Consider the following 19,753-nt stretch of genomic DNA (forward strand, 5'->3'; position numbering starts at 1 on the left):
TTGTTCAATGGTATTCTAAGTGTCAGGAATCATTATACTACCTTTCGAGATGATTTTTTTCGATGTTTGTGAGACTTCTTAGAATTATCTTTATTATCTTTGTCAGAGCTCTCATCCTCAGTAGTCCTATGGTGATGTTTCTTATGTCTTCTATCATTTTCTTTTCCCTCATCCTTCCATCGATCTTCTTTCTGTTCAGTACTACCACTTTCAACAAAATTTTGGTTTGTATAATCTTTGTCATTCCTTGACCATTCCTTCTTCACCCTGGCACGTTCTTTATCTCTATCCTTGATCTCCTTCCATTTCCTTCGTTCTTTTTCCTTCATTAGCAAAAACAGGTTCAACAAAGGAGTATAGTTAACAAATCAATTTTTTGCTGGTGAATAAAATGATAAAACATCCATAAATAACTAATAATAGCACTGCCTAGTAAACTGGTACGGATGAATTGCCTGGAATAACTTAAGTATCATCAATCAAAAGATTCAATGTTCTTTTGAAACCTGAATTCACTGTGACATTTTAACATGAAAACAAACTTTCTGATTATTGGCTATTTGAATCACAAATGATATACTAGGAACCTACAGAATCAAAAATTGAATCCCATAGAAAACTGAGTTTCACCTTGCAAAATGTATAGTCTCTAAAACACAACTCGGACATCAATATTTGCTGCAGAAGTGTCAGTTGACTAGCTGCATATAGCACATCACCAAATCCCACTGTCCTCACAAAGACCATGACCTTTCACATCTCCTCTTTTGAAAAGTATTGACACAAAGGTGTCAATTTTGAGCCTAAAGGAAATTTAGAGACAACCATAATTACAGTAATAGAAGAATCTGTCCGTTCGATGAAGTACAAATTAATAGAATTATAAATCCAATAATTTGTTCATTTTCTCCTTCTTGTCACCACACCTTCTATAATAGTTGTTCTGATCCATGAAATATCATCAGCAATGCCTATGCTTTATAGAATAATGTGGCATCCACTCCTTTGATGCAATAGGCACAGTTTATGTCCCGGGCACAGAAATATTTCTCTCTATGCATCCTCCCTTTCCTCCAAAACAGAATTCAAGGATTAACCGGACATCCAAAATAGAACATGGAGATTAAGGGTAAGTTAATAAAGCCACTTGACGTGGATGAACAGACTGACACTTCTTAATAAAAAAAAAAGAAGCAATTTCCTCCTTACTGTGGAAATTTTTGGATTGAATTTTTTGTGTTCTAATAATCAGAATATCTTGCATCATTTGTCGTTTGAAGATGATAAGAAGATACCACTTCCACCCTGATTCCATTTTGTCACATTGATGTCTTGAGTGTGGTACCAAATATTTTCCTTCTGGCTACCATTCTTACCTCTGAGCTGAAGAGCTTCTTCAAAATCGTCTCTCGTATTTTCCACAGTGCTTGGCCTTATTATCTAACAAAGATAATGTCGGTACTATTACCAACTAGAATTGCACTTGAGTTAGAAAGCCATACTAACAAGTGCAGCATTAGAGGAAGTCAGGATGGCTTCCCACTGTCACCACAGCACCTTCATGTTTTTTCAACATGTCTAACCAAACACATTGTATTTGATTGAATGTATGTCATTACAGCCTCTTCAGGTTGCAAAACATTCACTATAAACAGTGCAAACAACCCAACAAAGGGGATCTAACCAACACCTTAACTATGCTGTTCATTCTTTCCTGCTCTTATGTGCTTCTTGCTATTCTCCTGTTACTAATTAGAAGCCTGCTGCTGAATTATTGATCTGAAAGTTACAATGATCCTACCATAAAATAGCACAAAATCTGTCCCTAAAATTTGCTTGAGACAGCTGACTGACTAAAGCTCCTTAGTGCCACAAAATCAGCATATTTCCCTCCAATGGTAGTGCTTAAGATGAGCATGTGGGATGGCTTCAAATCTGGCTCTAAGTTTACTTCAAGATAGCATCTGGAAAGACCCTGAAAAGGTACTTCTAAGACACGAATTACTCCTCTACTGAGGGGTAACAGGTTCCAAGCATGTTCCTCTCAGATACCACTTGCTGAATCACACAGACAATTTACAGCAGAAATAATGACCCATTCACAAAGATTAACCCCTACATTACTAGGCCCATCGGTATGTGTTTTTAGACAATCAACAATTTAACAAACACAAACAAATATCAAGACACATTAAAAGGAGTATAATTATGTACCCCTAATTTATCAAGGAACTGAGAACGCCTCCACAGGAACAATACAAAATCCTAAATTCCAGAAACCTACAGCTATCCACTGAAGGTGGGACACCATTAGCAGTTAAGTTGCACAAAATGTGGAAATATCTACACGTTTCTGAAACATGAATGCCTCGAAACAAGACACCCTCAAAATGGTTATGTTGGGTGAAATGTAGATTATATATAGATATATGTTCCTTTCCCCCTAAATAACACATCATCTTCCCAGGAAAAAAAATGATACGTATAAATGACATTTTAAAGGAAAACCATGTCTATATTAATTCCCATAGATGATTACATGATGTAAAATCCAAAATTAGCTTTTTGAGGATATATATCCAAAATCAGCCTTTTTACATGAGGCTACATGTTCTGAAAGTGAAATAAAACATGAGCTAAAGGCAAGAAAAATCAAACAACCTAATACAACTCATCCTCATCCTCGTTCTCATCATCAAAAATAGAACATCATGCTTGTTCACCAGAACTAGAGCATCAATTAGAAGAAGAGGCAGCTCCACTTCCAGGTGCATCATCACCAATGTCAAGAGCAGCAAGAGAGATTTCCATGTCTAAGCATTCTGAATCCACATCCCAATGTTTATGGGGTCGACTTTGTATATTCTTCATCCATAAGAGACACAGGGTGTAGGTTTGAATGCACAAATACAAGATCCTCATCCTTCTGCAATCCCAACCTATTGCGCTTCATGGAATGAATGAAACCACAAGTGCTCCAATTCCTTTTTGTTGATGAAGAGCTTTCCATTTGTGAAAGAATATAAGTGGAAAGGTTTTGCAAACACACACCATTTGCCCCATGACAAGATCACCTTCTAACTGGGTTCACGGCCCTCCTTTCATCCAAAAATGACATGTCTACAAAATACTCTAATCCAACATCAAAACAAGCAAATTCCTTCCTCACTTCAATATATAAACAAGCTTGAAACAACCTCTTGAAGATTTTCTTCACTCCACTGGCCACCTCCTTGTCCTTATGTGGGACCTTCCTCTTATCATTGCTATGAGCAATTAAATCTTCATCATAAAAACTTGGATTTAAAGCATGTGCAAAAGTGAGCAATGGAGTGTTAAAGCTATTCCAGCTCATAACAATGATGGAACTCACAAACTTTGCAAAAATAGCATCAACAAAAAAAGGTATGTGGGCCTCCCCTATAATAATTTTCGCAGTTTTCTTGACCATGGAATCCATGCCTATCATCAATCTCTCCCAAGAAATGTATGTCTACATCTGCATCTTCGAGAAGCTCAAATGCAAGTAATGTGAACTTGAACAAGAAAAATATTTTGTTCCATAAATCCTCATTAAACACCATATGTACCATACTTCCCCTCTTTGAATCTACTTATCTCTACTCAACCCAAGTTGCACTCACCCCCATACTCCTTAATGTAAGTTTGGCTTCAGCAATGCAGCATAACATGATGAAGTTTGAAACATATCTTGTTCTAACAACCTTGAGCAACTCCAATTTGGAGTAGTCTTGATCAGGGTTGCGGGAGAGCGCCCCCCCCGAACCCACTCCCTTTGGGAGCAACCCTGAGAGTGCACTCCCTAAAAAAAATTCGCTCCCTAGCTTTTTTCGCAATTATTTTTATGCGAACACGTTCCAAATGCAATTTTTTTCAAAGAAACAATATTTTTTTACTAGGGCAGCCTAATGATCAAGCCTACGGCCATAGTAGTAAAAGTGACATTCTCCTTTATCTTTCATTTTCATCCTTTTATTTAAATTTTTAACATTGCCATGAAATGACTCAGGATGTTTGAGAGTGGTTCCAACCTCATTGGATTTCATATGGAGAAAATAGAATTTTAGATCTCACACAAAATCCAGCAGAATTATCAGTTTTTCAGCATTTTAGGATTGGGGGGATTGCAATGTTTCCATTGGATTTTGGCAAGTACTAGGATATGGAACTCGTCAAGAGCACCAATCCCTCTATGTAACTTGATGTTAGTAACATTGGTTGTAGAACTCAGCTATCATGACCCTACTAAAAAAGTACCCATCACTCAAACAAAATCTTGATTTGACATGCTACGTTTTTTCTATCTTATGTTAATGCTTAGAGGGTGATATTAATGACAAAGATCCCAAGATACACAATGATTTTGATGATATGTAGGTATTTGTTGTAGCATGATTTTTTTGGATGATAGAGGCCATCTAGAGCCTTTTTGTTGATGTATTTTCGATTCTGAGATGGATTGCACTCGATGCCATTTTGGTTATGTGCACCCTTACATGCTCTATATAAATCAAAACTTGTAACTTGTGGACCTGTGGTTGATGAAAATTGTAACTACTAGATGATTGATGTTATATGGTTTAATCCATGTTTTTATCCTTTTTATGACTAATTCATCATTCTACATGCTTTTTCAGAAATTAGACATTTCTTTGTGAAAATTTGGATGCCCAAATTCCTACTGCAGCAACTGATTACATTTATCCTATTTGTTAATTACTGAACAAAATTATTTATTTTTTCCTATAGTAAACACTGAAACAAATATATTGCAACCTTCACCATTTAAATAAAATGCAGAAATAAGAAACGGAACAAGAAAAAAATATAACACATCTACACGGTTATTTTTGGACAAATGTCCCCGAAAAAACCCAATGTGGGAAAACCAGTGCAACAACTCTGAGGGTTTTATTATCATGCAGTAGTAATTTCCGAATACAATCTCTAGATGTCTTCTCGACAATCCAGTTACAAAGAATATCACTAACAGAGAGATAAATGAGGTTACCTCACACTATCACTGGAAATCCTGGTTGATTCAGCCACTAAATGAACTGCCCTTGGCTGCCTCTGCGCAGTCACTGTGTCAGGCCAGCGTCGCACCCTCTAAGGACTGCATCACTCCTCCACGTTGGTCGATTTGCCTCTGAGATTCTGACTTCTCCTCTCCCGGTCTCACACCCCGACTTCCAGTTGCAGAAATCGATCTCCTCAACAAATTTTCAGACTTCCTCAAGGCTCTGTGTTGCCTCTGCGTGGATCTGCGTTAGGCTGTCTGGCTCTGCACTACCTCTGTTGGATCTCTCTCTCTCTTCTTTGCTGAGTATTCTCTGACCAGGAAATATTTCCCTTCAGATACTATCCCTGCCCCTCACTGCAAAAGATCACTATGGAAAATCTTTCTAGCAGCTGCTCTGCTTCAGAAAATCGAATTTCTAATCTCCCCTCTGTGTGACCTCCAAGTGCCCGTCAAGCCTCTTCTTATATCTTTCTATTGGACAACCAACGACCCAGATTAACTTCTAATCAATGGCTTAGATAATTTTGGCTTGATCCTCGACTTCTTCTAGGAGTTACACCCACAGTTTAAATAAATACCCATTAATTATTTTAATTTCCTAAGTTTATACTTAGGGTCCCATTAAAAATAATTAATTATTTTAATAAAACTGTCTCCAGGTGGAATTTCCCAAAACGATTTATGGGTATTGGAGAATGCATGTGTCTAAGCCTCCCTGTAAATTTTGAGACTTAGAACACATCCGATGTTACCAGAAATCAACACTCCCTCTTAGCGAAAAATGTGCTCTAGCAATGCAACCTGCTGAAGCATCACTTTGTTCTGTAACATCTACTTCTGCACTCACAAGCTTGAGTCACCACTCACCAGTCTTATGCTCACAGACTCACAGCCTCATGCTTACAGGTAATGGGAACAGTCGCACAACGACAACCCACGGCCCGCCGCCCACACGATGTTACGCAACATAGCCACGCTCACAGTCACGACTCACAGGCACATCGTGGAACTCCTCCCTCGGTCTCAACGTGCTCAATTATGTTCCAACTTTCAGCCTCCAACGCCATGTAGGCAAGCTGTATTTTTTTAAATTAGTTAATATATATAAATTAGTAGTTAAAATTTAGTTTTTTTTAATATATTGTGTCTAGACTGTCAGGGATCAACCTTAGCAGATCCAGACTGTTTAAAATTTCAACAATCTGGATCTGCTAAGGCTTTTGCCTGACAATCGAGACACAATATATTTAAAAAAACATGAATTACAGTCTACAAAAAATTCTGCAAAAAAATTAAAACTAATTCAAATGTAAATTAAAAAAAAATAAACTACAGAAATTTCAGGGTTCACTTCAGCAATCAGAACCTTCAAATTTCAATGGCACCCCCAAAATCAACTGTTGTAGCATGGAATTTTGTCAAAAAGGAAGGGAAAAATCTTTTGTGTCAACTATGTGGACATTAATTCACTAGCTCTTTAACTAGAGCAGTGGATCACCTTCTTAGTGTTAGCAATGGAAGTGGACGTGGTGTTGAAGGCTGCACTAAGATCTCTGATGAACAAAAAACCGCAGTGGAGAAAGACTATTTCACTTCAAAGATCGAAAAGGAAAAAATGGAAAATAAGAGGCAGCAAATTGAGAGGGAGATTGCCATGTCTTCCTCAAACACCATTAATTCAATCTCAACCATCAGTGGATCAAGTTCTACTCCAACAAAAACAAGTGGAACCAAAACATTAAATCAATCCTGGAAACCTGTGGAGAGACAATTAGTTGATGATGTTGTTGCAAAATTCTTTTATGGATGTGCAATTCCCTTTAATGTGGCCAGGAGTCCATATTTTAAAAATGTAATTAAGAAGGCCATTGATTTTGGGAAGGGCTATGTTCCTCCTGGATCTAAAGCTTCAAGGACCACTTTGCTAAAGAAAACAAGAGACAGAGTGACTGAAAAGTTGGTTCAGGTTAAAGAGTCTTGGAAGCATACAGTATGCACAATTTTGAGTGATGGTTGGTCAGATTTGTGTCATCACCTATTCATCAACGTGCTTGTTTATAGTCCTCAAGGGGTCCTTTTCTTGAAGGCAATTAATGCAATGGATTGAGTGAAGACATCAGAATTTATTTTTGGAATTTTCGATGAAGCAATTCCAGAGGTTGGGGAGAAAAATGTGGTCGACGTTATTACAGATAATGCATCAAATTGTGTTGGTGCAGGGAAGATGATTATGGATAAGTATAATCACATTTATTGGACCCTTGTGCAACTCACTGATTGTATTTAATGTTGCACGATTTAGCCAAATTTCCTTGGGTCAATGAGACAATCTGAAGAGCCAAAACAATTGCAAACTTCATCATCAACCATCGTCTCACTTTGAGCATATATAGGAAGAATGCATCTAAAGAGTTGTTGAGGCCTTGTGATACAAGGTTTGCCACTTTTTCTATTACTCTGAAAAGAGTTGTTGAGGAAAAAGCAACCCTACGAGCTGTTTTCTGCAATATTGAGTGGGAGAGATCTCCCCATTCAAAAGAAAATAAGGGAAAAATGTTGAACAAATAGTGCTCCATAACGGCTTTTGGGAAAATGCAAACAAAGTTTTAAAAATATGTGGCCCAATTGTTAATGTGCTCTGCATGGTTGATGGTGAAAAACCTTGTATGGGTTTTGTTTATGAAAGCATTGGTCGTTGCAAAGAGGCCATTGCAAGTGCATTTAATAATGTGGAAGCTGATTAACAGGAGATATGGGAGGTAATTGATCAAAGATGGAAGAAGATGCATAGTCCATTACATGTAGTAGCATGCTATTAGGACCCTATATTGTTTGGGTTATCAAAACATAGGGATGAAGGAGTCATGAATGGACTTATCCAGCCTATTGAGAAGCTCAATCCAGATCCAACAATTACAAGTTTCGTCAGATGTCAGTTGAGGGCATGCAGGTTAGAAGAAGGGTAATTTGGAACACAATCAGCAAAGTATGATAGGAGTATAAGTGATCCAACAGTATGGTTGGAATTTTATGGATCAAGGGCACCAAAATTGCAAAATTTTGCAATTCGTATCTTAAGTCAGGGATCAAGGGCATCAACGTGTGAAAGGAATAGGAATTCCTTTGACCACATTCATTCCAAGAAAAGAAATAGATTGTTATCTGGAAGATTAGAATATCTTGTTTATGTTCGTAGTAACTTGCAGTTGGCTTTGAAAAATGTGGCTAAAGAGTCATCCAATTCCTCTACTCCGTGGATCGATCATGATCCTAATGCATCAAGGGATTAAGTTGATTTTTACATTGATAGTGGCATTGACAGGGAATTGAGTGATGAATCTGATGTTGAAGCATCTAGCGGATTCACAGCCTCTACTTCTCTTGATGATATAGAACTTTTTGATATAACAAATGGGCCACAAGAACATCAAGAATAAATCTATGTTCCTGTTTTAGACGTCTAGTTTACTTTTTGCATGAAGAATTTTCTAAACCTACCAAGCTACTTTAAACATTAAAGTTTATATATTTTGAATACTTTTTATCAGATTGTTTTTCAATATATGCAATCTGATATGGCCGATGGTTTTGTTGAATTTGATATGGGTGCCAAATATCTATGATGAATTTCTCACCTTGTTTACTATGTATGGAAGTTGGTTCTTTATTGGCATTCGCTTTCATCGTTTATATGTGGAAATGATTTAAATGTTTGAGCAATAATCCTATGTGTTTGCAATGTGTATTATGGACTTTGAAAATTGACATGCCACAACCCACTTCTGCATCCATCCATAGAAACAGATTTGTTATATAAATTTATATTTTATGAGAAATAAACATCTATTTGATTGATGCCAGATAGTTTGTAACTTTGTATGTAAAATTTCAAAATTTCAAAATTTTCAATGTTCTCTAGCAGCTAGCCGTCATAAATTTGATTGGCAAATTTCTCTAGCTCTCATAAATTTCATAATTCTTCTTATGGAATAGTTCTTTAATTTTTTATGCAATTTTTTCTAGCTGTCATAAATTTTTATATTCTTTGAGATATGCCCAAAGTACATACAGTAGAATCTATAAAGATGAATGTCATATTTATTTTTCAGCCTGCTTAAAAATGATTTTTTTTTTATATATACATATTTTTTTCAAATTTCTATATGTCAAATTTTATGCCGAAGTTTATTGGTAAAATTTTAGGTGGCGAACTTTATTTGAATTTCAAGGTCATCGAACTCGAAAACGAACACGAATGTGGTGACTTAGGTTTCTAGTAGTTTTTATAACTGTTGACTCTATCATATTTATTATGATATTTCTTGTAAACAATATATGACAATTTAAGTTTGAAGTTTGAAGTTGGCAATTATAAATCATTGGTAATGAATTATTTATATGATGCTTCGTAAAAGTTGAAAGTTGAAACATTTCATTTCATGTTAAATATTCTTTGTTATCGTTTGGTTACTTGGTAATGGTAATGGTTACAAGTACAAGTTACAACTTTAGTGATCGATGATGATAAATGTTATATATCGAATTTTGAAAGCTTGAAACTTTAAGATTGACGAATCATGAGACTCGATATGTTGTATGTTACTAACTGGTGGATGTGGTTGATGAAGATTATAACTTCTAGATGATTGATGTTTTATGGTTCAATCCATGTTTTTATGCTTTTTATATCTAATTCATCATTCTACATGCTTTTATTGACATATATGCATCAAAATATATAAAAATTCGCTCGCAAACCAAGAGCTTTTGAAAATGTCGCTCCCCGCTCCCGCTCCCAAGTAACCTTGGTCTCGATATATTGCTTGAGACTGGTGGTGTTTTGTGATGAATTTAATGATATCCCTAGCCTACATCGTGATCTCCTTAATCCATGGCAATTTTAGCCTCAACCTCTCCTAAAATCATATTTAGATTATGGGCAATGCAAGGAGTCCAAAAGATAGGATTGTATCCACTCTCAACAGTCAAGCTTGCAACTTTGAAAATAAGTGCATTATTTGTTTTATTTTTGGGTGTCCTTAATCTAAAACAGTGGAAGATTGATCTTCTCTATAATCTTGTCATGATTATGAGAAAGGCATGATCTACAAACCATATCAAAACTTTGATTGCCATACTGGGGTTGGCCCACAGTAGTCACTAATACTTAGATTGCTAGTGTCATTCATCTTTGAATGGGATCTCATTTTTTTAATAGATTGCAACTTGTCTTTGCACATATCTTAGCTTCTATTTCACCCTATGACGACCACTTTTCTACATGATAATGCTCCTTGTTGTCCCTTGGTCTAGAATTGTTTATTCCACTAATGGGCGAAAAACCCCATTACATAAACAAATCAAACCCACTTTATAAAAAAAATAGATTACTCCATCCCGGAGCAAGCAATGTGAACATCATGGGCCAATCTCCCTTGGCCAAATCAGCATGGCCCCATGTGAAAAGACTACCCCTGAGCCATTCAACCCTAGCCAAATTAAAATGGCCCCATGGGTGAAAGTATCATTTCCCCCACTAGTCGAATCAACATGAACCTATGGGAGAATGTTTGCGTGATGCTCCAAAAACATCAACAAGGGAGCCACCTTACTTTGTTTGATGGAAACTGACTTCTAAAAACAAACATAGTAATTAGTTGCATTACATATTGTGTGAGCATCCTAACATCTTGCATTACATATTTAGTATGCATTTTATTTTCTGTATGGATATATATCTTCATATAAAACATGGGTGATATCCTACACCTAATGCACACGATCCCAAACAAGTTAATTGGAATGTGCAGGCTACAAGTCTACAAGCTCAGGGATGGTTGGAGTTCTCATGAACTCCCTGTTCGAGCTATTGGACCATATGCTCTACAGTGAGCTCATGTCTCGACATTGGAGACAAATGTTACCCACCAAAATGGCTAACCCCATAAGAGAAAACTTTTCTCCTACATTTGGCAGCAAACCAATCAGCCAGATAGCTAGTAGCCCTTGCCAGCCACCATTAGCTAATGATATGCCATATATCTCTGTCACCTGCATTAGCCATGTGTTTCTGACCCATCCAGCATTAGCACTTGGACGAAGGTGGGCTGCCATACAAAAGGTACTTTGATCATTTTGCAATCGGGTGCTTATATTTGTTTGTATTTGGGCATTTAGTATGGATTATGGGGTGATCTAGAAGACTGACGGACCTACACTGTGATCTTGTTCTCTCACCCTACCTAAGGGGTTAATCTTTGATCTAGTCCAGTGGGACCTCCCTTAAGGCCCTTTGGGTAAAAGGAGGGGCACTACTTGTGAAGCCTTGAATGAGATAGCATAGTTCCATCTTCCCATATGTCATAATTAACACCTTCCATTTTACACTACAGGCCCATATCTCACCTCCATTCTCTGGGTTCAACTTACCATGGGTTCCTAGGGATTCAACACTCATGTTTACATACCTTGAGTAGGCCCCGGAAACTTAGCCTTAGGAGGCCAATGCAGCTAAAAGAGATAGAAAGAGCATATCAAGGCTACAACAAAATGAAAGAAAGAAAAATTAAAATGCAAAAGATGGTCAGGGACATAATGATTACCATGTTGGAAAAAGCCTAGTATGAGCTCTACCTCACTCATATGGCCATCACCAAGTTTATGAGCACATCCTGCTCCATTACATCAAAATAAGGGACCCTTGCATGTCCAAACCCCGATGAGCAATAACTTGACTTGTTTTAAAGGGATAAAACAACTGCTACATCATACAAAGCAAGCTCTAACCCTTGAGCTATATGCAGTAATACAAAGAAAAATTAGGAAGAAGTAAAAGGAAAACAAGAGGGGTGGAAAAACAACAATTGAGTTGGTAAGTCATTCATCTTCGAATGCCCCCTCCTCGCATATATACACTCAAGATGTGGACACCACCATCAGTGAATCCCTTTGAATTTGTAACTATGGCCACTTGATGTATTTATATTGATTATTGTAAAGCATATTTTAAATGCTAGAGTCAAAACAAAATTAAATTTTGAAAGAAGAAAAATTGAATTTTTGAATTTGAAACTTTTGGCTCCAAAGTTGTCAAAGTCGACCTCCCTCCAATTCAAGTCGGCCTAGGCAAAGGACACACCCTTTCAACCTAGTAGATCACTATATAAAGGCAACTCGACCTCATCGTCTCACCACCAATTTTCACTCTCTCAAGAAGAAAGTTTATGGGCATCCTAATGAAGATCAAGAAGGACAAGGAGGACGAAAAGGAAGATGAATTGCATTTCCTTCTCTCTCTTTCAAGCTTGCACGTGTGGATAGACTCTCTCTCTCTCTCTCTGCAGTTCACATATCTCTAGGCAGTTTTTGTTACAGGGGTTGTAATTTATGGGCAATTGCAAAGGATCAAAATTCTGGGATTCTAGCAGTTCCAGGAGGGCTGAGATTCTAGATCTGATCAGGCAGAGCGAAGTGTTGGATCAGGTTGGGAGGCTGGACTTGGAGGGTTTGACCATGTGTGAGCTAGTTAACGACTAGAAGGTCTAGCTATATCTCTTTTTGAACAAAAGAATTTCTCTATTGAAAAGGTTGTTGGGTTTTTCCCCTTAATGGGTTTTCCCATGGTAAATCTTGTGTCCTCTTTGTACATTGTGATCTCTAATGTTCTATTGTTCTTGTATGGTTGAATTTCTAAAGTATAATTGTTGAATGATATATTGGAATAATTTAAAAGAAGATCAACATCAAAAGTAATTATCAGTTTTTTCAGAAGTATTGTGCTAGTCTCTATTGCACTTAGTAAATCAACAACACTTGGCCATGAAATATTATCCCATCCATTACCATCATTACTATTCACTAAAACCTATCAATTAAAGGGTGATCTAGCGAAATGTTACATTCCCTTAGGGGTTGGAAGCACCTAATAGTGTTGACCTTTAGCCACCCCTAGCTAGGGAGAAAACACCATTACGACATCAGGGTCCTGATTTTGGAAGGGGATCCTTTTTTGAGGTATTAAATTTTGTCAAGCCAAGTATTTGGTAACTCGATGACATTGAATTTCTATTAAGAGTCATTAATATACACATAAGAGAGCGAGACCCTTGGGATTCACATTTTGAGGTCTCTTCATCTTCTTATTTTGTATTTACATATTTACAATAATTTCCCAATCCTGGAGGATTGGGTGTCAACATTCCCCCCCTTAATCTGAAGGGGTGTTTGTAAGTCCAAGCATCATTCTGAATCTTTCAAACTTTTCTCTTCCAAGTGCTTTGGTGAAGATGTTTGCAATCTGTGAAATTTTAATTATGTCGCCATTATTGGTTATTATTCTCCTATCTATTTAGATTATTTGTCTTTTGCAAAAATACTTGCGACAAATACTGAATAAAACACTACTACAACTTCACTCAAAAATAATTAACCACAGAAACTGAGAAAATTATGCACACACATAAAATGCATGACACTAAGATTTTTAGACAATAGTCCCTAAAATAAGCCCCCAAGGGAAAACCAGTTTTGCAGATGAGGGTTTTAATTATTAAATTCTTCAGCAAAAATATTAGAACTAGTTGTCGTAAAATGGCAAACCTCCGGAATATTATTTCGATCACTTCTACACGTCTCCCTAACCTCCTGGAAGCAATTTGTCCCACCAAAACAAATTTCGTCTCCTTCTGAAGCTCATTCTGGCTCACACATGCAACTTGGAAAATAAGCTCAACCCTCCAAGCAACTCTCATTGGCTGGGAAAAACAACTCGACCTCCACTGGATATCTCGACTTCTACTAACAAATTGATCCTCCTATGCAAATTGATCTCTCTTGCAAATTTTCCTTGCTCCAGAATTTTTCCCTCTCTAAGCAATTCACACTACCTACTAGGGTAATTTACACCCCCCCTATTGGAGCAACTCGCACTAGTGGAAAATCAACCTCTCTCTGTAGAAAGATCAACCTCTAAATCTCCCTGGAATTTGTTGTGAAGAATCTCTCCAACAATCTTTGTTGAAACCCCTACTATTGATGTCCCTGTGCTACCTCTGCACCCTTCCTATCATTACAACTTTGTGTCTTGATATATTCTCCAAATGACCCATCAATCTCCTCTTATAATTCCTCGTTGACCAATCAACAACCATGATCTAATCACAATTGATGGTTAAGATCATCTTGACCCCATCAAGTGACTTTTCAGGAAGTCTTTAGAGGAAAATCAATTTACCCCAATTAATAGTAAATACTGACTAATTAAGCTTATTTCACTACGTTAGACTTAGGAAAATTAATTAACTACTTAATTAAAACTAGTCAAGGCCTTTTCTTGCAAAACCTTTTCTGGGTATTGGAGAAAATATGTTCCCTAGCCTCATAAACATAATCTGAGACTAGAACACATATCTGAGCTACACAAGCTAAGAGTCCCTCTTAGCGAGGAAGGTGTTTTGCATAACACACAACTTGTCTCTAAAGAAGATGAACCTCACCTTCCCCAAAGCTTTTGTAAGTATACCTACTACCTGCTCATCTATATGTATATATTGTAGCTGGACAATCTTGCACTACACACAATCCCTAATGAAGCGGTATCTAATGTCTATATGCTTGGACCTATCATGAAACACCAGAGTCTCTGACAACTTGATGCAACTCTAATTGTCACAGTGTATCACTATCGTCTCTATCCTTTGACCAAACAAGGTTACTAGTAGCTTCCAAAGCCATATGGCCTCGCATGTAGCCATGCTCGCTACTATGTAATTCGCCTATGCAGAACTCAGTGTCACGAACTTTTGCTTCCAGGTGTACCAAGAAACAACTCTTGATCCCACGTTAAAGCAGCACCTTGAAGTGTTTTTCTAACCCATTGTGTTACCTACCCAGTTTGCATCAGTATAGCCCACCAACCTGACACCATCACCTCAAGCATATCTAATCTCATACTCGACTATGCCACTCAAATAGCTGAGCACATGTTTTGTCGTTGTCCAACACACTCTCTTCGGCTCCACCATGTACTGACTGAGAGATTTTATTACATAGGATATGTCTGGCTTGGTGTTGACCAAAAACATGAGAGAGCCTTTCAACTGCTTGTACAAGATGGGGTCCACATCCTTCTCTCTGGATGCATCTATCTTCCTCCAATTAGTGATTATGGGAGTAGACATGGCTATGCAATCCTACATCCCAAATCTCCTCAGAATCTCTATGTCGTATTTCCCTTGACCAAGGAACATCTCGCCATCTATCTGCCATACCTCCATGCCTAGGAAATAGTGCATAAGGCCCAACTCCTTCATGTTGAACTCAGTTGCAGGATCCCTCTTGCACTCCTCGATGAGCACCAATGAACTTGTTAGGAACAAGTCATCCACATATAGGACAAGAATGAGAACATCTTCCCCAACCACCAAGTAGTAGAGTTTAGCGTCCACCTCACTCTTCACAAAGCCCATACCTTGCAATATCTGTCAATGCGCTCGTACCACACCCTGGGAGCCTGCTTGAGCCCGTACAAATCTCTCTTCAACCTGCACACATTGGTCTCTCTACTTTGTGCCACAAAGCACTACGGTTGTTCAATGGACACCTCCTACTCTAGTTCACCATTCAAGAATATCGTCTTGACATTCATCTGATGGATCTTCCATCCCATCTATGCTGCTAATGAGATCACGACTCGTATCAAAGTGTACCTGGCCATAGGAGCAAATTTCTCCTCGTAATGTATTCCTTCCTTCCAAGAGAACCCTTTGGCCACGAACCTCGCTTTGTATTCCTCAATGTTGACATTTGCATTGTGCTTGATCTTATAGATCTAACGTGATCCAACCACCACCCTATCTGTCGGTCACGGCACAACCTCCCACCCATCATTCTGCATGATTGAAGAATACTCCTCAACCATTGCATCACGCCACACTTGCTCCTGTACGGCCTCTTGATAGTTAAAAGGCTCGCTATCTACCAACTAGCTAACTAATTCCATGTTGCCAATCTATCACTTTGGTTGTCTCCACTCTCTCCTACCCGTCCCAGGAGTCCCACTAACTCCTGAGCATCCCTGAGTGTTTGTTGAACCTCCATATCCTTGTGATGCATCTCCCTAATCTGCTACATTTGTCGCTCCATGCTCTGTGAAGCCTCAGGAGCACTCGCACTTGAACTTGTGCTTGTATTGGTCGCTATACTCGTGCTCTGTCGCTGCCCTCGATTCTACTACTCAACTTTAGGAGCTTCTATTGGTTGCTCACTCTAATCTTCAATTGTTGGTAACTCTCTAGACCTTTTGTACACCTTGTCCTCCATGAACTTGAAATCCTGCCTGACTATAATCCTCCTGGCTCCTGGGATGAAGATCCTGTATGCCTTCGAGGTTTCGTTGTAGCCAACGAAGTAACCTTGCTCTGCAGTCTGATCCAACTTCGAACATGTCTCCCTGGTATGTGACACTATGCTAGGCAGCCAAATATCCTGAAGTGACTAACATTCAGCTTCTTCTAGGTGAATTCCTCCTTAGGTGTCATCCTGTCAAACACTCTATGTGGGACCCTGTTCTGAATATAGATCGTCATGTTGCATGCCTCTTGTTGAGAAATCAATACTAGTAGGATTTAGAGTTAGATTCCTCCTTTTTTGATAATTGTGAATTATGTTGGCCTCTTTTACTTCTTAATTAGTTTATCTATCATCAAGCAATTACCAAATTATAGGTGTATGAAGATCACAAGAACAAGAGACACAAGATGTAGGTACACAACCAAGGCAAAACCCCTATAAGGGGAAAACCCAACCAAGAACTCTTCCTTTAATAGATTCAATTCAAGATGAGACACTTCCAGACTTCTTAGACCTAAACAAAGACCTCCTCCAACCACCAAGTCAGCCCTTCCTTGCAATAGATGATCTTCACAAAATACTCCAAGTGACAACTCCCCAACAACAACTTCAATTCAGAATTTCGGCCCCCCAGCAACAAAACTTCGACCCCAGTAACAGAATTTCGAACTTGCAGTAAACACAGATTTTCGGCCCCAGCAACTGCCCAAAAGCTTTGTATGTGTGAGAGATAGATAGCCCCGAAACTTTGATTTAGGTCTTCCCAGCAATTTCGTCCTCTTCCAGCTACTTCGCACTCTTTTTCTGCTTCACTTGCTTAAAGATCGAACTTGTTGAGTGAATGTGACAAATAGGTCAAATTGCCTCTCCTTATATAGCCTTTCTACTGGATCGAATTTCCCTCATGTAGGCTGATTTCTTGGGGACAGAGCCAACTTGTGCAGAGGTGACAAATTACCTTTTTGGCTCAAAAATAATTCTTTTTACATGATACAAAAGCCCAAGAAGGGTCTAATAATAATGACAATGACTCTAATTACTCAAGACAAAACCTACAAGCCCTCAATGGGGGTTTTACATAGAAAACATTCACCCCAAGCATGAAACCCATGCTTTAATAAGTCATTATTCTTTAATAATAACTTTTCTTTTTGACAAGTATAATTATGAAGACCGAAGCTAGTTACATTCTTCAACACTCCCTCTTAACTAGAAAAGTATTCATAATAACATACATATATGAGTACATGGAAGATTTTCAAAATGAAATGAACTACAAAGAGTTCTAGCACACTCAGTGCTACAGACTAGATTCTTGAGCAGGGTAATCTATTTGGGTGGGACTAAGATGGACTAAAGCTTTCAACCACTCTAGGTATCATCAGGCTGTTGATTTGGGGTAGCATCAGATGTGCTTTAGCCATGAAAATTGGTGGAGAAAGCTAAAGCACATGAGATCTCCAAGACCCAGAAATGGTTTGGGGAAATTCCACCCGGTTAGAGAGATATTAAAATAATTAATATTTTTAATGGAGTTCCTAAGTCTAAACTTAGGAAAATTAAAATATTAATGGGTATTAATATAAAACTGGGTGAGAAGGTTCTAAATGACATGGATCAAGCCAAATCTAATCTTAATCGTTGATTAGAGATTTAATCTTGGCCGTTGGTGACTCAACAGAAAAATTATAAGAGGAGGCTTGAGGGTCAGTTGGAGACACATCGAGTTGATTAGCCAATTCGATTTTCTGGAGCGGGGTTTGCTGAGAGAAATCGAACCAGTGATCAGAGTTGCAGCGAGGGGCAGTGAGTGCATAGCAGAGAGCCAGAGATAGTGTCGTAAGACCAGTGCAGAGGTAGAGAAGGCTACGCAGAGCCAACAGACGCCACGCAGAGGGCCACGGGGCCTGTGTGAGTGACGCAGAGGGCCAGAGAGCCTGTAGGTTGACGCAGAGGTCTCTAGGCTGACGCAAGGCTAGGAGGGCTGACGTAGAGCCTTAAAGAGGCATTGGAGAGATTTTTGTGGAGCAGACTTGCTGAATATCTGCTTTCAAAGAGAGGTATTACTGCCAGATTGATTTCTATGTTGGGTGAGCCAGTTTGGCACCCAGTTGTATTCAAGAAAGTTGCTAAATAATAAAACCCTCAGAACTGCTGAACCAGTTTTCCCAAGTTGGGCTTTTCTGGGGACGATTGTCCAAAAAATAACGGTGTCCCTTGTGTGTTTGTCTATTTCTTTCAGTTGATGATTAGTGAATGGTTGAGACTGCATTTTTGTTTATTTCAATATTTATATGGTTAAATAACTTGTTCAGTAATTAAACAAGTAGGTGAAATAAACCAAATAGTGCAGGAAGAATTTATAACGGGTTAGACTTAGAAATTTCAACATGGTATCGGAGCATTGCAGATCACAGGAGAACTGAAGGCGCCAACTGAAATCAGAAAATTTGCAGCAGAAACAGTTGTCCCGAGAGACAAAGTTGTTCCTAAAAAGAAGGCAGCAGAAGAGTGACGTAGAGGGCCTGCATCATCAATTCGAGCCAGAGAAAGGGCCAGTGTAGAGGCAGAGAGAGGCAGAAGAGGCTCACGAAGAGCGAGGTCATCCTACTCAGTCAAGTAGGCTTGACGCAGTTGGCCAGAGGAGCGATTCAGGCTTGTCAAGATTGCACAGAGCTAAGAGGCTCAGTTTCTTCAGCTGTTGGGGCCTAGGGAGTTGTGGGCAGATTGTGGATTGTCAAGCTGGTGGGGTGTTGTTGTTGTCGAGGCAAAACAGTACCTAAAGGGATAGAACTAAGATAGAGGGAGTTGCTACCTAAGCGGATTTCTAGCCAAGAAATCCATGTCAGTGTTGCAGGAGCAAAGGGGATCGAAGAGGTGCGATTCGACAATTGGCAGAAGGATTTCCAGGAGGGAAATCGAGACTCAAACAAAGAGAAGAGCGGAGATGGCAATTAACAGACTGAGGGATTAGGACAGACTAGACAGGGCGTCCAACTTTGTCATCTGGAAGGCCAGGGTCCTGTCTGTTCTAGATAGACATCGCATCAAGGTCTTCGCCTTGAGAACTGTGGCTATCCTAGTCGACCCAGCTGATAATGAAAAGTATGAGGCTGCAATGGCCAAGGCAAAGTGCATAATCCTTGATGGGGTCAAGGATCATGTAGTTCAACATATTGCAGAGAAGAATACAGCAAAGGAGATGTGAGATACCTTGACAACATTATATCAAGGCACTTCTGTGCAGAGGAAGATGCTACTGGAAAATCAATTGGGGACGTATCAAATGCAGAAGGGGGAGCAGATAGATCACTTCCTCAGCAGATTGCAAGAGACTCGAGACCAACTTACTTCCATAGG

At 38.7% G+C, this 19,753-nt stretch overlaps 1 protein-coding gene across 13 annotated transcripts in view; it reads right to left on the reverse strand.

The window, feature by feature from the left end:
- The window catches only part of LOC149201970 (pre-mRNA-processing protein 40A-like), a 415,839-nt gene that overhangs the window by 70,189 nt on the left and 325,897 nt on the right, over positions 1-19,753 (reverse strand). For all 13 annotated transcript variants that reach the window (XR_016253883.1, XR_016253881.1, XR_016253882.1 and 10 more), the window contains one exon: positions 42-323. Coding sequence is in view for 10 of the 13 variants with exons in the window: in XM_089403047.1 (XP_089259173.1) it covers positions 42-323 (282 nt within the window). In the remaining 3 variants the exon portion in view is untranslated. The remainder of the gene's footprint in view (positions 1-41; positions 324-19,753) is intronic.

This window comes from Pinus tabuliformis, chromosome 2_1 (assembly GCF_031772625.1).
Source record: "Pinus tabuliformis cultivar Carrire ecotype Pingquan chromosome 2_1, CPIR1, whole genome shotgun sequence".
NCBI lineage: Eukaryota > Viridiplantae > Streptophyta > Pinopsida > Pinales > Pinaceae > Pinus > Pinus tabuliformis.